Source organism: Nerophis lumbriciformis, linkage group LG22 (genome assembly GCF_033978685.3).
Source record: "Nerophis lumbriciformis linkage group LG22, RoL_Nlum_v2.1, whole genome shotgun sequence".
NCBI classification, from domain to species: domain Eukaryota; kingdom Metazoa; phylum Chordata; class Actinopteri; order Syngnathiformes; family Syngnathidae; genus Nerophis; species Nerophis lumbriciformis.
In genome coordinates this window covers 42,800,817-42,820,573 of record NC_084569.2, presented here as the reverse complement: position 1 = coordinate 42,820,573, position 19,757 = coordinate 42,800,817, and the positions used below count along the sequence as shown (strand labels likewise).

At 41.1% G+C, this 19,757-nt stretch overlaps 1 protein-coding gene across 3 annotated transcripts; it reads right to left on the bottom strand.

Annotated features, from left to right (window-relative positions):
- Window positions 1-463: 463 nt before the first annotated feature.
- ypel3 (yippee-like 3) lies at window positions 464-19,082 on the bottom strand. Of its 3 annotated transcripts, XR_012051099.1 has the most exons (6): window positions 18,814-19,082; window positions 10,727-10,845; window positions 3,954-3,997; window positions 1,924-2,047; window positions 960-1,293; window positions 464-909 (listed from the first exon to the last, which is right to left on the bottom strand). XR_012051099.1 is itself a non-coding variant. In XM_072915730.1 (5 exons), the coding sequence occupies exons 2-5, from the start codon at window positions 10,841-10,843 to the stop codon at window positions 1,204-1,206; spliced, it is 375 nt and encodes a 124-aa protein (XP_072771831.1). In that variant the 5' UTR covers window positions 10,844-10,845; window positions 18,814-19,082; the 3' UTR covers window positions 464-1,203. The 3 variants fall into 3 exon arrangements, 2 of the variants coding, with proteins under 2 accessions (XP_072771831.1, XP_072771832.1); XM_072915730.1 differs by having other exon boundaries at window positions 464-1,293; XM_072915731.1 differs by having other exon boundaries at window positions 464-1,293; window positions 1,939-2,047.
- Window positions 19,083-19,757: the final 675 nt, after the last annotated feature.

The following is a 19,757-nucleotide window of genomic DNA, read 5'->3' as shown; positions in this document are numbered from 1 at the left end:
AGCTGAAAGACAGCAGTTAAGCTAAAGGCCGCTATTGAAGCATCCATAAGAGCTCAGCAATGGCACAGGCTGATGGCCTCCATGCCACGCCGCATTGATGCACTCATCCGTGCAAAAGGATTCCCAACCAAGTACTGAGTGCATTAGTTGACATTTTCAATGTTTGATTTTGTTTTGCTGTTATAAATCTTTTTTTTTTTACTTGGTCTGAGGAAATATTCAAATTTTTTTGAGATAGGATTTTTGAGTTTTCTTAAGCTGTATGCCATAATCAGCAATATTTAAGTAATAAAAGGCTTGCAATATTTCAGTTGATGTGTAATGGATGACATTTTTGTTTTTTTAATTGCATTACAGAAAATAAACAACTTTATCGCAATATTCTAATTTTCTTGCAAAAGCTTGACTCACACGCCTGCTGTCACTCCTTGAAAGTTGCTTCCTGCTCAAAGGAGACAAAAGCTGAAAGTAAAATAGACTTTAATGACAAGAAGCAGACAATAATCATAAATATGCTACATGATTGACACTTTGCTCCTTTAGTACATGTGGCTGTGAGGGCACACACACACACACACGCACACACACACACACACACACACACACACACACACACACACACACACACACACACACACACACACACACACACACACACACACACAGAGAGACACACACACAGTCATGTGGTGGACATGTAATTGAAAGTGGGAATGTGCTGACCTCACACTGCAAACACAATCATCAAATACATATTCCCCGCAAACACTCCGATGGAGTTCTGCTTTAAAAGGGTCAGAGGTGTCCTAACCCAGTAGGTGTGTGACTTGTGTAAATGTCATTAACCCTGGAGGCGTGGGACTTGTGTAAAAGGTGTGTGCTGGCCAAGAGAAGGAAGGTATGTCATAGCTCATTGTTAATGTCATGTGGTGTAAATGTCATGTGAAGGTGTGTCATACCTCATTGTCAATGTCATGTGGTGTAAATGTAATTGTCATGTGAAGGTGTGTGATACCTGCTGAGGAAATGTGCTGCTGCAAGAGAGTGTTCCCTGGAGAGAGAAGGAAGGTGGGGCACGGCTGGAATGCAGGATGAGGAAGCAAGACTGGAACCCTGCTGGGACCAGGACCAGGACCAGGACCAGGACCAGGACCAGAACCAGGACCAGGACCAAGGTTACGGCGAGGCGAGTGAAGCGTCCTCTCAGTCCCAGCCATTGTCTTTGATCATGTGGGACAACTCAATGATGAACTTCCCTTCCTTGTACTTCTGACTCAACTCAAAGGCTTGTTCCTGTCAACAACAACACACATCTTCTCAAACACATCTTCTCATACACTTCAAGACATGTCTATAAATATATATATATATATATATATATTTGGTATGTACATATTTCCATGCCAGGGTACATACATATTTGGTATGTACATATTTCCATGCCAGGGTACATACATATTTGGTACGTACATATTTCCATGCCAGGGTACATACATATTTGGTACGTACATATTTCCCTCCCAGGGTACATACATATTTGGTACGTACATATTTCCATGCCAGGGTACATACATATTTGGTACGTACATATTTCCATGCCAGGGTACATACATATTTGGTACGTACATATTTCCATGCCAGGGTACATACATATTTGGTACGTACATATTTCCATGCCAGGGTACATACATATTTGGTATGTACATATTTCCATGCCATGGTACATACATATTTGGTACGTACATACTTCCATCCCAGGGTACATACATATTTGGTACGTACATATTTCCATCCCAGGGTACATACATATTTGGTATGTACATATTTCCATGCCAGGGTACATACATATTTGGTACGTACATATTTCCATGCCAGGGTACATACATATTTGGTACGTACATATTTCCATGCCAGGGTACATACATATTTGGTACATACATATTTCCATCCCAGGGTGGTGTGACAGTTCTCACAGTAGATATCGGACACTGCATGAAGACCTGTGAGCAGCAGTCTCTCCTCTGCAGGACCACAGCCGATGTTCACCCTGAAGCATCATCATCATCATCATCATCATCATCACCATCATGCACACATTGCTACAACTTCCTGTTTCAGCCAGAGCAGTTCAGTCAAAGACATGATGATGAAACAACAATTAATGCAGGGAGCCACGCACACCCTGTGATTGCACCATTGTTTGTCAGCATGTGGTTAATATAATGATGCATTATGCCATGTGAGTGACATCATTATTCTTGTTTAATAAACGTCACATTAATGTCATACTGTCTACATGCATGTTTGTTTGTCATACTGTCTACATGCATGTTTGTTTGTCATACTGTCTACATGCATGTTTGTTTGTCATACTGTCTACATGCATCTTTGTTTGTCATACTGTCTGCATGCATGTTTGTTTGAATGTGGTCCTCCAAAAGCCAAAAGCAGTGAAGTTGTCAGGTTGTGTAAATGGTAAATAAAAAGAGAATACAACAAATCCTTTTCAACTTATATTCAATTGAATAGACTGCAAAGACAAGATATTTCATGTTCACACTGACAAACTTTCTTCTTTTATTGCAAATAATCATGAACTTAGAATTTAATGGTAGCAACACGTTGCAAAAAAGGCATTTTTACCAGTGTGTTACATGGCCTTTCCTTTTAACAACACTCAGTAAAGGTTTGGGAACTGAGGAGACACATTTTTGAAGTGGAATTCTTTCCCATTCTTGCTTGATGTACAGCTTAAGTTGTTCAACAGTCTCCCTTCTCATATTTTAGCCTTCACACATTTTCAATATCTGGACTACAGGCAGGCCAGTCTAGTACCCGCACTCTTTTACTATGAAGCCACGCTGTTGTAACACGTGGCTTGGCATTGTCTTGCTGAAATAAGCAGGGGCGTCCATGATCACGTTGCTTGGATGGCAACATATGTTGCTCCAAAAGCTGTATGTACCTTTCAGCATTAATGGTGCCTTCACAGATGTGTAAGTTACCCATGTCTTGGCCACTAATACACCCCCATACCATCACACATGCTGACTTTTACACTATCACCCTAGAACAGTCCCCATGCTTCTTTTCCTCTTTGGTCCGGAGGACACGACGTCCACAGTTTCCAAAAACAATTTGAAAGGTGGACTCGTCAGACTACAGAACACTTTTCCACTTTGTATCAGTCCATCTTAGATGAGCTCGGGCCCAGCAAAGCGTTTCTGGGTGTTGTTGATAAATTACTCTGGCTTTGCATAGTACAGTTTTAACTTGCAGCGACCCATGTGGTGATATCTTTTACACACCGATGCAGTAGCGCCTGAGGGATCCAAGGTGTGTAATATCATGGCTTACGTGTAGTGATTTCTCCAGATTCTCTGAACCTTTTGATGATATTACGGAGCGTAGATGGTGAAATCCCTAAATTCCTTGTTGAGAAATGTTGTTCTTAAACAATTTGCTCAGGCATTTGTTGACAAAGTGGTGACCCTCGCCCCGTCCTTGTTTGTGAATGACTGAGCATTTCATGGAAGCTGCTTTTATACCCAATCATGGCACCCACCTGTTCCCAATTAGCCTGTTCACCTGTGGGATGTTCCAAATAAGTCTTTGATGAGCATTCCTCAACTTTCTCACTCTTTTTTGCCACGTGTGCCAGCTTTTTTGAAACCTGTTGCTGCCATTAAATTCTAAGTTCATGATTATTTGCAAAAAAGAAGAAAGTTTGTCAGTGTGAACATGAAATATCTTGTCTTTGCAGTCTATTCAATTGAATATAAGTTGTTGTATTCTCTTTTTATTTACCATTTATATATATTTCCTCACTGGGAAATGCTACAAACAACCCCTGGACTTAATCCATAATAATATGCTGGATAAACAAAAAGTGTAGTCAGATGTAAAAAAGATGATTAGTTGAAGAAGAAGAAGAAGAAATAGAAATGACTCACACAGAGTTGAAGAGGTACGCCCGGCCTTGACTTCCTTGGAAAGACTGGGGGAGAAAACAAAGGCAACATGCAAGTTATTGCAGTACCTCCATTTACAAACATATCTATTTACAGTACAGTGCTACCTCCATTTACAAATCCCCTATTTACAGAACAATACTACCTCCATTTACAAACCTCTCTATGTGCAGTACAGTGCTACCTCCATTTACAAACCTCTCTACGTGCAGTACAGTGCTACCTCCATTTACAAACCCCCTATTTACAGAACAATACTAACTCCACTTACAGACCTCTCTATTACAGTGCCACCTCCATTTACAAACCACTATATTACCATACCTGCCAACTTTTGAAATCAGAAAAACCTAGTAGCCAGGGTCCAGGGGCCGCAGGCCCCGGTAGGTCCAGGACAAAGTCCTGGTGGGGGGTTTGCCCCCCGACGCAAAATGATTATTAGCATTCAAAAATGATTATTAGCATTCAGACAGGTTAAAATGTTGCTAAAACCATCACTGTTTGGGCGACAAAAACGTTGAAAGTTTCCCACTTGTATCGCTAGCAACAGCATTAGACTTGTGTATTTTTGTCCCAACGTGGTCTTTTACATGGCTAATTCCTCCGTGTCCGATCGAAAAATCTTGGTGCAATTCGCGTAGTTTTCACCCTTTTTGGAACGGATAATTATTCCCGGATAGGCTTTTGAATATTCTTCACGGAATGACTGCAGTTTTCTTTTCGGTTTAAGACTCGTTTGCGATTTTTCTCCGGCTGATTCCATGATCGTTCGCTCGTTTGGAAACAATGGCAACTGTATGGCGTCACATTAGTGCCAAAAATCCGAGCGCATAAAAACTGTTATCGCGCGCTGATTCTCCACTTCGTGCGCGCGCGCGACACCATTTTGCGCGCGCGTGGTTCCTTTCTGCGCGCGCGCGGTGCCTTTCTGCGGTGCGCGCGACGCCTTTCTGCGCGCTCTCTGTGTACTCCTGGCATCTCTCCTCGCGCTGTCATGTTTCTTTTTGGCACTTTGGGGGCGGGTATGCTTAGACGGCCCCTTCTTTCTCTGATTGGCTGTGAGCATTTTTCATATGACCAATCATTCTCCAGTGTAGCAACATTGTAGCCATCTTACTTCAGACATCTAGCCTCAATCATTACATTGATGTCAATGGTACATGTACTAATTACATTACCATAACTTGCTCGATTTTCGACCAATTTACAAACGGTTTGCCTTGTTACAAATCTTATTACATGTAGATATGACATAGGATGCTGTACCTGTTGAAATGACCTCTTTCGCTTTAAAAAAAAAAAAAGACTTAATTGTGCCACATAGTTGTGTAGGGTCAGTGTTAGTCAGTTCTCTGATTATCTTAAACTGTTTCAGAATACATTATTAAAAGCTATTTTTAACATTTTAAAAACAAAATTCAAAGATTATTTCATTAATTTTATGGCTGAATCAAAAGAAATTCCATAAATTAGAAAACAAATGTTCAAGAAGAAGTGAAAATATAAAATAATGTTATTGCTGGTGGACCAGTTCTGGCTGAAAGATGTGATTATGGTGTTTGTTGTCTTATTATTTATTTGGCTCACATTTTGTATTACCCTGTATTGTGTTTATGTGCTATGAAATAACCTTCATCAGCGCGCGACATTTTTTTATCCACTTCTTCCTCCGTAAATCTTGATACATATTGACGATGACCCGCCCTGCTATACTTCTGATTGGCTCTGAGCATTTTTCAGCGTTTTTCGCCTGACCAATCAGAAAGAAGAGGCCGTCTAAGCATACGCGCCCCCAAAGTGCCAAAAAGAAACATGACAGCGCGAGGAGAGATGCCAGGAGTACACAGAGAGCGCGCAAAATGGTGTCGCGCGCTAAAAGGCACCACGCGCGCGCAAAATGGTGTCGCGCGCGCGCACAAAGTGGAGAATCAGCACACGATAACAGTTTTTATGCGCTCAGGTTTTTGGCACTAATGTGACGCCATACAACTGGTGCCTCGTGCTTGGCAGCGGTGCTACAAATAGCCTCGCGCATGGCGTTCGGAATGGCTCGATAGGAAGTTACGGGAAGCACAGTCGATTGTCATTGTTGTTACGCGATTTCGTGAATAAAACTTTTTTTTAAATATATATTTTTAATTAATGAAAAACCGTACTTTTTATCACTGCAACCGTAACCCGGAATAGGTTGATGAAAACCGTACTAATTACGGGAAAACCGGAGTAGTTGGCAGGTATGTATTACAGTGCTACCTCCATTTACAAACCCCTCTATTACATTGATACTCTATTTTCTAACTTTTTAGGTTTACGCCACTGTGTTTGAAAACTTCTTTTTTTAATTTTGAGACCCGCTGGCAGCCGTTTTGTGCTTGCTCGTATGGAAGAGATAGAGGAAGCAGGCTTCGTACCACAGCAAGGTTTTAATTGTGATGAGAACAGACATTTCTAGAAAAAGATGCCAAAGTGGACTTATTTCACAGCGGCTGAGAACACTACCTCCTGTTCAGCAGCGTCTCTTCCAAGAGCGCGCACACACACACACACACACACACACACACACACACACACACACACACACTGGTTATCATTTGGAATGGGGAGCAAGTTGTTTGATCATGACTTGTGGGGACCAGAATTTCTACAGGTTGTGGAGACATAAAAAGGTAAAATGGTGTAAAATGTCCACTGGCCAGTTAGCTCATACACGTCTTTAAATCTCTGGATTGATGAAGTCATGTGCTGATCATTCTTACTGGGGACCCTGGGGAAAAAGACTTCATATAGTTCATGGGGACCACATTGAAATCATTTTGCATCATTCACACACATTTGTACGTGACTACTGAGGACCATTTTAAACAAATAAAAATATGACATGATGGTCAGAATACAACACTACAGATGTCCTCTTATAGGAACTTTCACCACTTAAATGTTCAAGAAAATCCTGCATCTTGTGTGACATGACTGAAAACTGCTATTTAGCAGTAATGAAGTTGTCTGCCACTCCAACAAGCACATATAGAATGATGGAACATTCTGAATGTCAATTATACTTTAAGGTAATAATGTTTTATAATCATGCTGGATGAAAATGTCATCCTAAGGAAAAACTAAACCACATTTTGTTTTTGGAAAAAAATATGAGTTTTAACTAAGGATGGATACCATACAGAATTATAGTACTATTAATACCAGGATAACATTATTAAATATATGAGTTTTAACTAAGGATGGATACCATACAGAATTATAGTACTATTAATGGCAGGATAACATTATTAAATATATGAGTTTTAACTAAGGATGATTCCATACGGAATTAAAGCTGCAAGCAGCATTGGTCGGGCCCGCGTATTTGGCAGGTGCTAGTCCTAACTGTCCCAATACTTTTGTCCAGTGATAGTCATAAGTGTCCCAATACTTTTGTCTACTTTTAGTCTGAAGTGTCCCAAGACTTTTGTCTAGTGTGCCTACCTTGTCTGCATTGTGTGGGCACGTTGGTGCTTCCTGCTTTTAAGCAGCCATCTTAAAAAAACAGCAGCGCAGCAGCATCAGCGCAGCGGGTCTTTGAAGGGTCATAAAATCAAAACCGGAGCAGTTAGAAAAAAAGCGCTTCTGTCATTGTAATCACAAGGGTTCAATCTCTCTCCTGTGTTAGTTTGAAGGCGAAACGACAAACGCGCTCAGAGGAGTTCGTTTTTGAAGGAAGGTGACCGGTTTTTACAAAAAAGTTGTTTTGAAGGGGGAATAGCAAACTTCCTGTTGATTTTTGCTGGGGGTTGTCAATTTATGAAATGTAGGTCTAAGTAAGACCTACATATAGGTTTTTGTTTCATGTCTCTCCGACCTTCCCAGTGGGAGTTACAGGCAGTTTTGTCATTTTTTTCTTCCGAGGAGCAGTTTTTTGTGCGTTTTATTAAAAAATTGCGCTCGAGCACAATTTTGAGATTTGGGGTTAGGTTTTTTTATTAGATCACAATTTTTGCCAGTCCTGATGTGTGCGTTCAGTTTGGTGAGTTTTGAAGCATGTTAAGGGGGTCAAATTACAGCTCAAAGAGGCAAAAGTGACTGTTTTTAGTACTTTTTTGTCTTGAAGGGGGAATTGCCAACTTCCTGTTGATTTTAGCCCGAGAATGTACTATTATGAAATGTAGGTCTAAGTCAGACCTACATAGAGGTTTTTGTTTCATGTCTCTCCGACCTTCCTAGTGGGAGTTACAGGCAGTCTAGTTGTTTTTCCCCTAGGGGGCGCTAGAGCGCAATTTTGAGTTTTGTGGTTCGGTTTTTTTAAAAAAAGTCAATTTTCGCAGGTCCTGATGTGTGGGTCAAATATGGTGAGTTTTGAAGCATGTTAAGTGGGTCAAATTACAGTTTAATGTGGCGGCGGAAGAATAAAGAATAAAGAATAAAACCTTACAAATTCAATAGGTCCTTATGTCCCATTGCATAAGGACTCCCTTTGGGAGTCCTTATGCAATGGGCCATGCGGGCCCTAATTATAGTACTATTAATGGCAGGATAACACGTTTCACTTTTCAAGAAAATTTATTTTCTCTTTTACCAATATTTGAAACACGTAAACATCCATCCATCCATTTTCTACCGCTTAATCCCTTCGGGGTCGCGGGGGGCACTGGAGCCTATCTCAGCTGGGGAGGCGGGGTACACCCTGGACAAGTCGCCACCTCATCACAGGGCCAACACAGATAGACAGACAACATTCACAATCATTCACACACTAGGGACCATTTAGTGTTGCCAATCAACCTATCCCCAGGTACATGTCTATGGAGGTGGGAGGGGCCTATCCCCAGGTGCATGTCTATGGACGTGGGAGGGGCCTATCCCAAGGTGCATGTCTTTGGAGGTGGGAGGAAGCCGGACTAGAACCCACGCAGTCACGGGGAGAACATGCAAACTCCACACAGAAAGATCCCGAGCCCGGGATTGAACCCAGGACTGCTCAGGACCTTCGTATTGTGAGGCAGACGCACAAACCCCTCTTCCACCGTGCTGCCCACAAACACGTAAACAAAGTAACCCAAATTTCCCTGTTGTGGGATCAATAAAGGATTATCTTATCTTACCTTAAACCACAGAAATAAAATACAAACTCAGAGTGGAAGAGAGTCCGGCCCCTCTCAAGAGAACTGGTTCCAGAGCCCTTGCTGTGCGTCGAAGTGAGTCCGACTATATCTAGCCGGGACTTCTCCACCTCGCGCACTAGCTCAGGCTCCTTCCCCCCCAGCGAGGTGACGTTCCACGTCCCAAGAGCCAGCTTATGTAGCCGAGGATCGGACCGCCAAGTGCCCTGCCTTCGGCCGCTGCCCAGCTCACACTGCACCCGACCTCTATGGCCCCTGCTATGGGTGGTGAGCCCATTGGAGGGGGGACCCACGTTGCCTCTTCAGGCTGTGCACGGCCGGGCCCCATGGGGACAGGCCCGGCCACCAGGCGCTCGCCATCGTGCCCCACCACCGGGCCTGGCTCCAGAGGGGGGCCCCGGTGACCCGCGTCTGGGTGAGGGAAATCTGGTTCCTTTGTTCGTGTTCTTCATAGAGGTCTTCGAGCTGCTCTTTGTCTGATCTCTCACCTAGGACCAGTTTGTCTTGGGAGACCCTACCAGGGGGCGTAGAAGCCCCCGGACAACATAGCTCCTAGGATCATTGGGACACGCAAACTCCTCTACCACGTTAAGGTGGCAGCTCAGAGAGGAGATGTTTATTAATGTTAGATCCTCACAACACCTTATGTATGTATGTATGATACTTATTTACACATAAATAAGATCAGAGTGCATCACTGAACTGAATCACCTGCTGGTTTTTGCAGAAGTGTGAAGCACAAGTCTTGTTCTAGTCTATCAAAGTCTTGTTCTAGTCTATCAAAGTCTTGTTCTAGTCTATCAAAGTCTTGTTCTAGTCTATCAAAGTCTTGTTCTAGTCTATCAAAGTCTTGTTCTAGTCTATCAAAGAGCATTTCAAAGTGGAACTTCCTCTCGTATGATCTTCAAAAGCCACTGATTTTGAGTGACGGGCCTCTTGCCTTCAGGTAATGCAAGGATCTTGGTGATTGTGTTGCCAACAGTGCACAGTGTTTGTTGATGGTGATTGTGTTGCCAACAGTGCACAGTGTATGTTGATGGTGATTGTGTTGCCAACAGTGCATGTTGATGGTGATTGTGTTGCCAACAGTGCATGTTGATGGTGATTGTGTTGCCAACAGTGCATGTTGATGGTGATTGTGTTGCCAACAGTGCACAGTGCATGTTGATGGTGATTGTGTTGCCAACAGTGCATGTTGATGGTGATTGTGTTGCCAACAGTGCACAGTGTATGTTGATGGTGATTGTGTTGCCAACAGTGCATGTTGATGGTGATTGTGTTGCAAACAGTGCACAGTGTATGTTGATGGTGATTGTGTTGCCAACAGTGCACAGTGTATGTTGATGGTGATTGTGTTGCCAACAGTGCACAGTGTATGTTGATGGTGATTGTGTTGCCAACAGTGCATGTTGATGGTGATTGTGTTGCCAACAGTGCATGTTGATGGTGATTGTGTTGCCAACAGTGCATGTTGATGGTGATTGTGTTGCCAACAGTGCACAGTGCATGTTGATGCAAATAAACCTAACTGATCTTCCCTCTGATGAAATAAGGAGGTGGGTCTTTAGGAGTATTAAAGCTCAGTATTCCTTGAAAGATGTCAACAAGTTAAGAGGAGGTAGATCCTGGACCATGTCAGCTGACCTTGGAGATGAGGTCATCATGGTTGGCCAGGTGTGCGCGGCAGTGCACACAACTGTAGCGCCGATGGCAGGAGTCCAGGTATGCCTGGAAGGTCTTGGCTTTGGTCAGCTTCACCATCGCTGAGGGGAGAGAGAGAGAGAGAGAGAGAAGTAAAGCATACCACACGCTTTCTTACCCACTGACACTATATACTTCTACTCTATACACCTACTAGTAACTGTGTACTAGTACTACTTTCTTACCCACTGACACTATATACTTCTACTCTATACTAGGGATGTCCCAATCTAGGTTTTCGCACTTCCGATCCGATACCGATACTGACCGATACTGGCCTATCCGAGCATGTATTAAAGTTATTTAGTCTACTTAGTTGTCAGAATCATGTTGAAAAGGGTTTTAGTACTCTTGATAACAACTAGCCAGCTGAATTAGGGGAGTTTGAATAATACACAATGGTTGGTAACAAGAAACTGACCTGTTTATTCAAGGATAAACACAAAATAGACAAAATTATACATGACAAACAGAAATGGCATCATTGAACTAGGGCTGGGCGATATGGCCTTTTTTTAATATTGCGATATTTTAAGGCCATATTGCGATACACGATATATATGTGGATATTTTGCCTTAGCCTTGAATGAACACTTGATGCATATAATGACAGCAGTATGATGATTCTATGTGTCTACATTAAAACATTCTTCTTCATTAATATATGCTACTTTTAAACTTTCATGCAGAGAAGGAAATCACAAGTAAAAAAATCACTATTTTTTTCATACGGTGTTGATGTGGAAATGTTTGCCTCGGCATTTTGATGGTGTGGACGTGTGGCACCGAATGGAGATAAGCGTCTCGACAGACGTTACAATATTTGAACAATGATGACGAAAACTGTTTTCTCTGTCGTGTCCGTGTGTCGAAAATTGTTATGCACTAATTTTTTTATTTGATTTTGTGCGTGGCATAGATTTGCCGTGCGCAGAGGACGCTTGAGCAGTGCGCAATTGCACAGGCGAGCACCTTAGAGGGAAGGTTGCTCGCACAGCTGCGCTAGCATCACAGCTAACGTTAGCCATGCTGCTACCTCTCTGCTCGGGGAGGTCGTATACGTATGTGACGTATGACGTGACCGTATGTGACGTATGACGTGACAGTATGTGAACTGTGGACGTCGTGTCCTCCGGACCAAAGAGGAAAAGAACCATCCGGATTGTTATTGGTGCAAAGTGTAAAAGTCAGCATGTGTGATGGTATGGGGGTGTATTAGTGGCCAAGACATGGGTAACTTACACATCTGTGAAGGCACCATTAATGCTGAAAGGTACATACAGCTTTTGGAGCAACATATGTTGCCATCCAAGCAACGTTACCATGGACGCCCCTGCTTATTTCAGCAAGACAATGCCAAATCACGTGTTACATCAACGTGGCTTCATAGTAAAAGAGTGCGGGTACTAGACTGGCCTGCCTATAGTCCAGACCTGTCTCCCATTGAAAATGTATAGCGCATTCTGAAGCCTAAAATAGCACAACGGAAACCCCCGGACTGTTGAACAACTTAAGCTGTACATCAAGCAAGAATGGGAAAGAATTCCACTTCAAAAATGTGTCTCCTCAGTTCCCAAACCTTTACTGAGTGTTGTTAAAAGGAAAGGCCATGTAACACAGTGGTGAACATGCCCTTTCCCAACTATTTGGCACGTGTTGCAGCCATGAAATTCTAAGTTAATTATTATTTGCAAAAAAAAATAAAGTTTATGAGTTTGAACATCAAATATGTTGTCTTTGTAGCATATTCAACTGAATATGGCTTGAAAAGGATTTGCAAATCATTGTATTCCGTTTATATTTACATCTAACACAATTCCCCAACTCATATGGAAACGAGGTTTGTACATGTACTAATAATAAATGAAAATGAAATAACATAATAACAGTATACATGTACTAATAACAGCATGCACGTACTAATAACAGTATACACGTACTAATAACAGCATGCACGTACTAATAACAGTATACATGTACTAATAACAGTATACATGTACTAATAATAAATGAAAATGAAATAACATAACAGTATACAAGTACTAATAACAGTAGACACGTACTAATAACAGTATGCAAGTACTAATAAGAGTATACATGTACTAATAACAGTATACAAATACTAATAACAGTATACAAGTACTAATAACAGTATTCATGTACTAATAATAAATGAAAATGAAATAACATAATAACAGTATACAAGTACTAATAACAGTAGACACGTACTAATAACAGTATACATGTACTAATAACAGCATGCACGTACTAATAACAGTATACACGTACTAATAACAGCACGCACGTACTAATAACAGTATATATGTACTAATAACAGTATACATGTACTAATAATAAATGAAAATGAAATAACATAATAACAGTATACAAGTACTAATAACAGTAGACACGTACTAATAACAGTATGCAAGTACTAATAAGAGTATACATGTACTAATAACAGTATACAAATACTAATAACAGTATACAAGTACTAATAACAGTAGACACCATCTCCTCATCCGTGGCTCACTAGTGCAACAACAACAACACCCGAAATGTGTCCCGTGACCGTAACTCTCTAATAAGTAAAGTTCCTTGGGTGAATAATGTAAAGTCACTACACCGGTATGTTTTAGTGCTTTCATGGTGAGTTTACTGACAAGATATAAGTAAGAACTTTACACTACTTTATATTAGAAATGGCAACAGTGGAGGATGAATGTCACATAACAAGATAGAGAAAAAGAAGAAGCTTATCGACTACGGTGTCGGCACAGACGCAGATACATTTTCAGGACTAATGCAGATTCCAAGTACACATCAGCAGGTACCAGAAGGTATGAAAAGTTGCTTTTGCATAATATTGTGAAACAAAACGTATGTCTACTATTAGGTGCCATTTTGTGGTTCTTATACACGCACCATAATAATTCCGTATGTTGAAGCACAGCACGTCTGACTATGGTAGCCGTAATGCTCCCACAATCCATGAAGCGGTGGTGCGGCTACATTGCTCACCAAAGTCGTACTAAAACATTTTGACAAGTTTTTGTGTAATGTTCTATATTCTCAATGGAACATTTAAAGTTTTGGTGTTGTTTACTTGAGTCATATTGCAGTCTACACGTATCTCTTATGTGTGACTGCCATTTACTGGTCACACCTACCATTACACCATGTACCAAATAAAATAGCATCCAGGCCGGTAAGCACAACCAGATTTATTCCGTACATTGGGCACACCGGGTTATAAGGCGCATTGTCCATTTTGGAAAAAAATGAAAGGATTTTAAGTGCGCCTTATAGTTGGCAAAATACGCTGAGCAGATATTAAGAGCAGGCCCATTACAAATTTTGCTGGACGAGACTAAATTAACCACTTATAATACATAATAAATATACTGTTTATAATGCAATAAACTTGTATTTCTGGTATATTTTTTAACACTGTATTTGGAATGTAAACTTGGCAATATCCAAGTAAAAAAAAACAAATAAAATAAAATATATTCTGTTAGCAAAATATTGCACTTGGATAAAAATGCCAATAAACTAGGTTGTGTCTCTGTTAAGGAGGGGTGGGGACTTCACATATTCACAATAAATAAAGTTATTGTGACCAAACTGCGTTATTGTAGAATGTGCTCAGAAATACTTCTACACACACTCAAATGTTTTAACCAAGTTGTAGTTTCTTAATAACTATTAAATACACACAATAAATACACACAATAAATATACAATAAATACACACAATAAATATACCTTTTTGGGGAGGAAGCATCAAATATTGTTGTGCTTCATAAGAGCCATATTTTCATTTCTGTGTTTAAATATGTTGATCTGAATGTTTTTTTAATAAATGCTAATCGGGTCATCACTTTCTTTCACTTCCTGTTTGTGTGACGTCACATGTGTTCACTTCCTGTTTATGTGACGTCACGCGTGTTCACTTCCTGTTTATGTGACGTCACGCGTGTTCACTTCCTGTTTATGTAACGTCAAACATGTTTACTTCCTGTTTATGTACCATCACGCGTGTTCACTTCCTGTTTATGTAACGTAACGTCACACGTGTTCACTTCCTGTTTATGTGATGTCACGCGTGTTCACTTCCTGTTTATGTAACGTCACACGTGTTCACTTCCTGTTTATGTGATGTCACGCGTGTTCACTTCCTGTTTATGTAACGTCACACGTGTTCACTTCCTGTTTATGTGATGTCACGCGTGTTCACTTCCTTTTTATGTGACGTCACACAAGTTCACTTCCTGTTTATTTAACGTCACACAGGTTCACTTCCTGTTTATTTAATGTCACGCAAGTTCACTTCCTGTTTGTGACGTCACATGTGTTCACTTCCGGTTTATGTAACATCACGCAAGTTCACTTCCTGTTTATGTGAGGTCATGCGAGTTCACTTCCTGTTTATGTAACGTCACGCGTGTTCACTTCCTTTTTATGTAACGTAACGTCACACGTGTTCACTTCCTGTTTATGTGACGTCACACATGTTCACTTCCTGTTTATGTGACGTCACACGTGTTCACTTCCTGTTTATGTGACGTCACACATGTTCACTTCCTGTTTATGTGACCTCACACGTGTTCACTTCCTGTTTATGTAACGTCGCACGTGTTCACTTCCTGTTTATGTAACGTAACGTCACACGTGTTCACTTCCTGTTTATGTGACGTCACGCGTGTTCACTTCCTGTTTATGTAACGTCGCGCGTGTTCACTTCCTGTTTACATAACGTAACGTCACACGTGTTCACTTTCTGTTTATGTGACGTCACACGTGTTCACTTCCTGTTTATGTGACGTCACATGTGTTTACTTCCTCTTTATGTAATGTCACGCGTGTTCACTTCCTGTTTATGTAACATCACACATGTTCACTTCCTGTTTATGTAACGTCACACGTGTTCACTTCTTGTTTATGTAACATCACACATGTTCACTTCCTGTTTATGTAACATCACGCGTGTTCACTTCCTGTTTATGTGACGTCACATGTGTTCACTTCCTGTTTATGTGACGTCGCACGTGTTCACTTCCTGTTTATGTAACGTCGCACGTGTTCACTTCCTGTTTATGTAACGTCGCGCGTGTTCATTTCCTGTTTATGTAACGTCGCGCGTGTTCACTTCCTGTTTACGTAACGTAACGTCACACGTGTTCACTTCCTGTTTATGTGACGTCACACGTGTTCACTTCCTGTTTATGTGACGTCACACGTGTTCACTTCCTGTTTATGTGACGTCACACGTGTTCACTTCCTGTTTATGTGACGTCGCACGTGTTCACTTCCTGTTTATGTAACGTCGCACGTGTTCACTTCCTGTTTATGTAACGTCGCGCGTGTTCACTTCGTTTATGTGACGTAACGTCACATGTGTTCACTTCCTGTTTATGTGACGTCACACGTGTTCACTTCCTGTTTATGTAACGTCACACGTGTTCACTTCCTGTTTATGTAACGTCACACGTGTTCACTTCCTGTTTATGTATCATCACATGAGTTCACTTCCTGTTTATGTAACGTCACACGTGTTCACTTCCTGTTTATGTATCGTCACATGAGTTCACTTCCTGCTTATGTGATGTCACGCGTGTTCACTTCCTGTTTATGTGACGTCACACAAGTTTACTTTGTTTATGTAATGTCACGCAAGTTCACTTCCTGTTTATTTAACGTCACACAAGTTCACTTCCTATTTATTTAACGTCACACAAGTTCACTTCCTGTTTATTTAACGTCGCACAGGTTCACTTCCTGTTTATTTAACGTCACGCAAGTTCACTTCCTGTTTGACGTCACATGTGTTCACTTCCGGTTTATGTAACATCACGCAAGTTCACTTCCTGTTTATGTAAGGTCATGCGAGTTCACTTCCTGTTTAGATCTTTTAGATCTGTCTGCTGCGTTCGACACCGTCGACCACGCCACCTTAATCACTCGTCTTGAGAACTGTGTGGGCATTAAGGGCGCCGCCCTCAACTGGTTCCGGTCGTACCTAACCGACAGGAGTTTTTGTGTAAAAGTAGACAGTTTTATGTCGTCCACAGCTCCTTTACCACATGGGGTCCCCCAGGGTTCAATCCTTGCCCCAATTTTATTTGCGCTTTACCTTCTCCCCCTTGGTTCTATTTTTAGGAAGTACAGTATTGCATTTCATTTTTATGCCGATGATTGCCAGATTTATTTTCCCATGGCACAAAATAACACGGTTCAAAGTCTTATTGACTGCCTGCACGACATCAAAGTCTGGCTTTCAGCTAACTTCCTGAGCCTAAATGAAGACAAAACAGAAGTTATGTTGTTCGGTCCAAGTCGCTCTCCCTCCCCCAACGTTGACCTCGGCACTCTGACCCCGTATCTCAGCGACTCTGTCACAAACCTGGGGGTAAAGTTTGACTCAGATTTTAAATTCGAAAAACAAATCAGCAGCGTCGTTCAAAAAAGCTTTTATCAATTACGCCAAATAGCGAAAGTGAAACCGCTTTTATCAAGACATGATCTTGAGAAATTAATCCACGCTTTTATCTCGACTCGTCTTGATTACTGTAATGCCCTGTATGTTGGCATTAGCCAGGCCTCCCTCGCCCGCCTGCAGCTCGTACAGAACTCTGCTGCTCGTCTGCTAACACAGACCCGCAGACGTGAGCACATCACCCCTATTTTAGCGTCCCTTCACTGGCTCCCTGTGCGTTACCGAATACATTTTAAACTCCTTTTATTTGTTTTTAAATGTCTAAACAACCTCGCGCCAACCTATCTCTCCGACCTCCTTCAGCCTTACTGCCCCACCCGATCCTTAAGATCAGCCGATCAGCTGCTGTTGACGGTCCCTGACACAAGGCTGAAGCTTAGAGGTGACAGAGCTTTCGCCGTTGCTGCTCCCAAGCTCTGGAACGACCTACCCCTGAGTGTTAGACAAGCCTCCTCTCTTCCTGTTTTTAAATCTCTCTTAAAAACATACTTTTATTCCATGGCTTTTAACACTGAGTGATATCCATCCTGCAATGGCGCCCCATAATACACCTGCTGTGATCCTGTTTTTATGTTTTTATGTTTTTATTAATTCTATTTTAATTATTTATTTTTTATCATGTTCTGTTTGTGTTGTGTTGTGTTTGCTCGGTACTCGTTTTATCTTTTAACCTGCTCATTGTACAGCACTTTGGCTACCCCTGTGGTAAATTTTAAATGTGCTTTATAAATAAAGTTGATTTGATTTGATTTGATTTATGTAACGTCACGCAAGTTCACTTCCTTCCAACAACAACAACAACAACAACAACAATAGAGCAACATCAGCAAATAGGATAAGTACAAATATGATGGTAAAAGTGATAGCAAAGAAGCAGTTAGTGAAATAAATAATGCAGAAATGACAATGAACATTATTACACTACAAATGGATCAATACAAATACCAATTATTGATAACCACAATACATATGTGTAATGATAACTAGAGATACAAAAGGAAGCAGATAAATGGAGGGGAAGAAAACGGTATTAACCTTGTAGATTGTTATAGTAGGAATAGGTTAAGTGGTTGTTAGTAGTAGTATTACAATATTTTGTATCTACCAGTGACTTTCCCTGTTTGATAGGCATCCAGTGTTTAAATACAACCAATGACGTCATAGTTGATAGCCTCAAACATAACATAATTGTGTTTATAGCACCAGTGACAAGAACATAAATATAACCCCCCCAAGACAAGAGTTATGTTCGGACATCTTACGCCCAATACTTATCTCAAACTAGAACCAATCGCCATGAATAATGATATTAACTGACAAATATGATGACATATCTGACAAATATGATGATATATATGACAAATATGATGATTTATATGACATATATGACAAATATGATGATTTATATGACATGACGGTAGCACTGCGGTAGTTGGCTAGCTAGCTAGCTAGCTAGTGTTAGCAGGTTAGCTATCAGCTCCGTGACTGCAGCTAGTGCCATCAGCAGCACTCACCTGCCTTTCCAACTCACCTGCCTGCCGCTTGTGTCGACACGATGACTAATCAATGTTGCTGAGTAAAGGACGACGACGACGACGAGCAGCCGCTGACGTCTGCACAACAAAGACTTCCGCTGACTGTGTACGACGTGTGACACTAATATTCTGCTCTTGGTGCGACTAAAGTCATCAAGATCAAGTCAACAAAGCTGGCAGCTCGTCAGCGTAGCGAAGTCTTTGTCTGCACGCAAACATGAAGTTTGTTGATGAAAACACGCCAGAGGGGAAGTGAAGTCTGCACCGCGTGGGAGGGCAAAACAAAGCAGCTGACCAATAGGAGCAGAGGACGGGGCTGGAGAACATGGCTCAGCCAATCACATCGCAGATGACGTCAGCGTGTTGCTGCGCTCATTTTGCACACTTCTCTAGTAATATTGCTTTTAAACACTTCACTTTAGCACACTTCTCTAGTAATATTGCTTATAAACACTTCACTTTAGCACACTTCTCTAGTAATATTGCTTTTAAACACTTCACTTTAGCACACTTCTCTAGTAATATTGCTTATAAACACTTCACTTTAGCACACTTCTCGAGTAATATTGCTTATAAACACTTCACTTTAGCACACTTCTCTAGTAATATTGCTTTTAAACACTTCACTTTAGCACACTTCTCTAGTAATATTGCTTTTAAACACTTCACTTTAGCACACTTCTCGAGTAATATTGCTTATAAACACTTCACTTTAGCACACTTCTCTAGTAATATTGCTTTTAAACACTTCACTTTAGCACACTTCTCTAGTAATATTGCTTTTAAACACTTCACTTTAGCACACTTCTCTAGTAATATTGCTTTTAAACACTTCACTTTAGCACACTTCTCTAGTAATATTGCTTTTAAACACTTCACTTTAGCACACTTCTCTAGTAATATTGCTTTTAAACACTTCACTTTAGCACACTTCTCGAGT

Coding starts and splice junctions, on each gene's coding strand:
- ypel3 (XM_072915730.1), bottom strand. CDS start 10,843: ATGGTGAAGCTGACCAAAGCCAAGACCTTCCAGGCATACCTGGACTCC. Junction 3,998..10,726: donor ATGATGACCTCATCTCCAAG/GTCAGCTGACAT, acceptor TTTCTCCCCCAG/TCTTTCCAAGGAAGTCAAGG. Junction 2,048..3,953: donor GCGTACCTCTTCAACTCTGT/GTGAGTCATTTC, acceptor ATGATGCTTCAG/GGTGAACATCGGCTGTGGTC.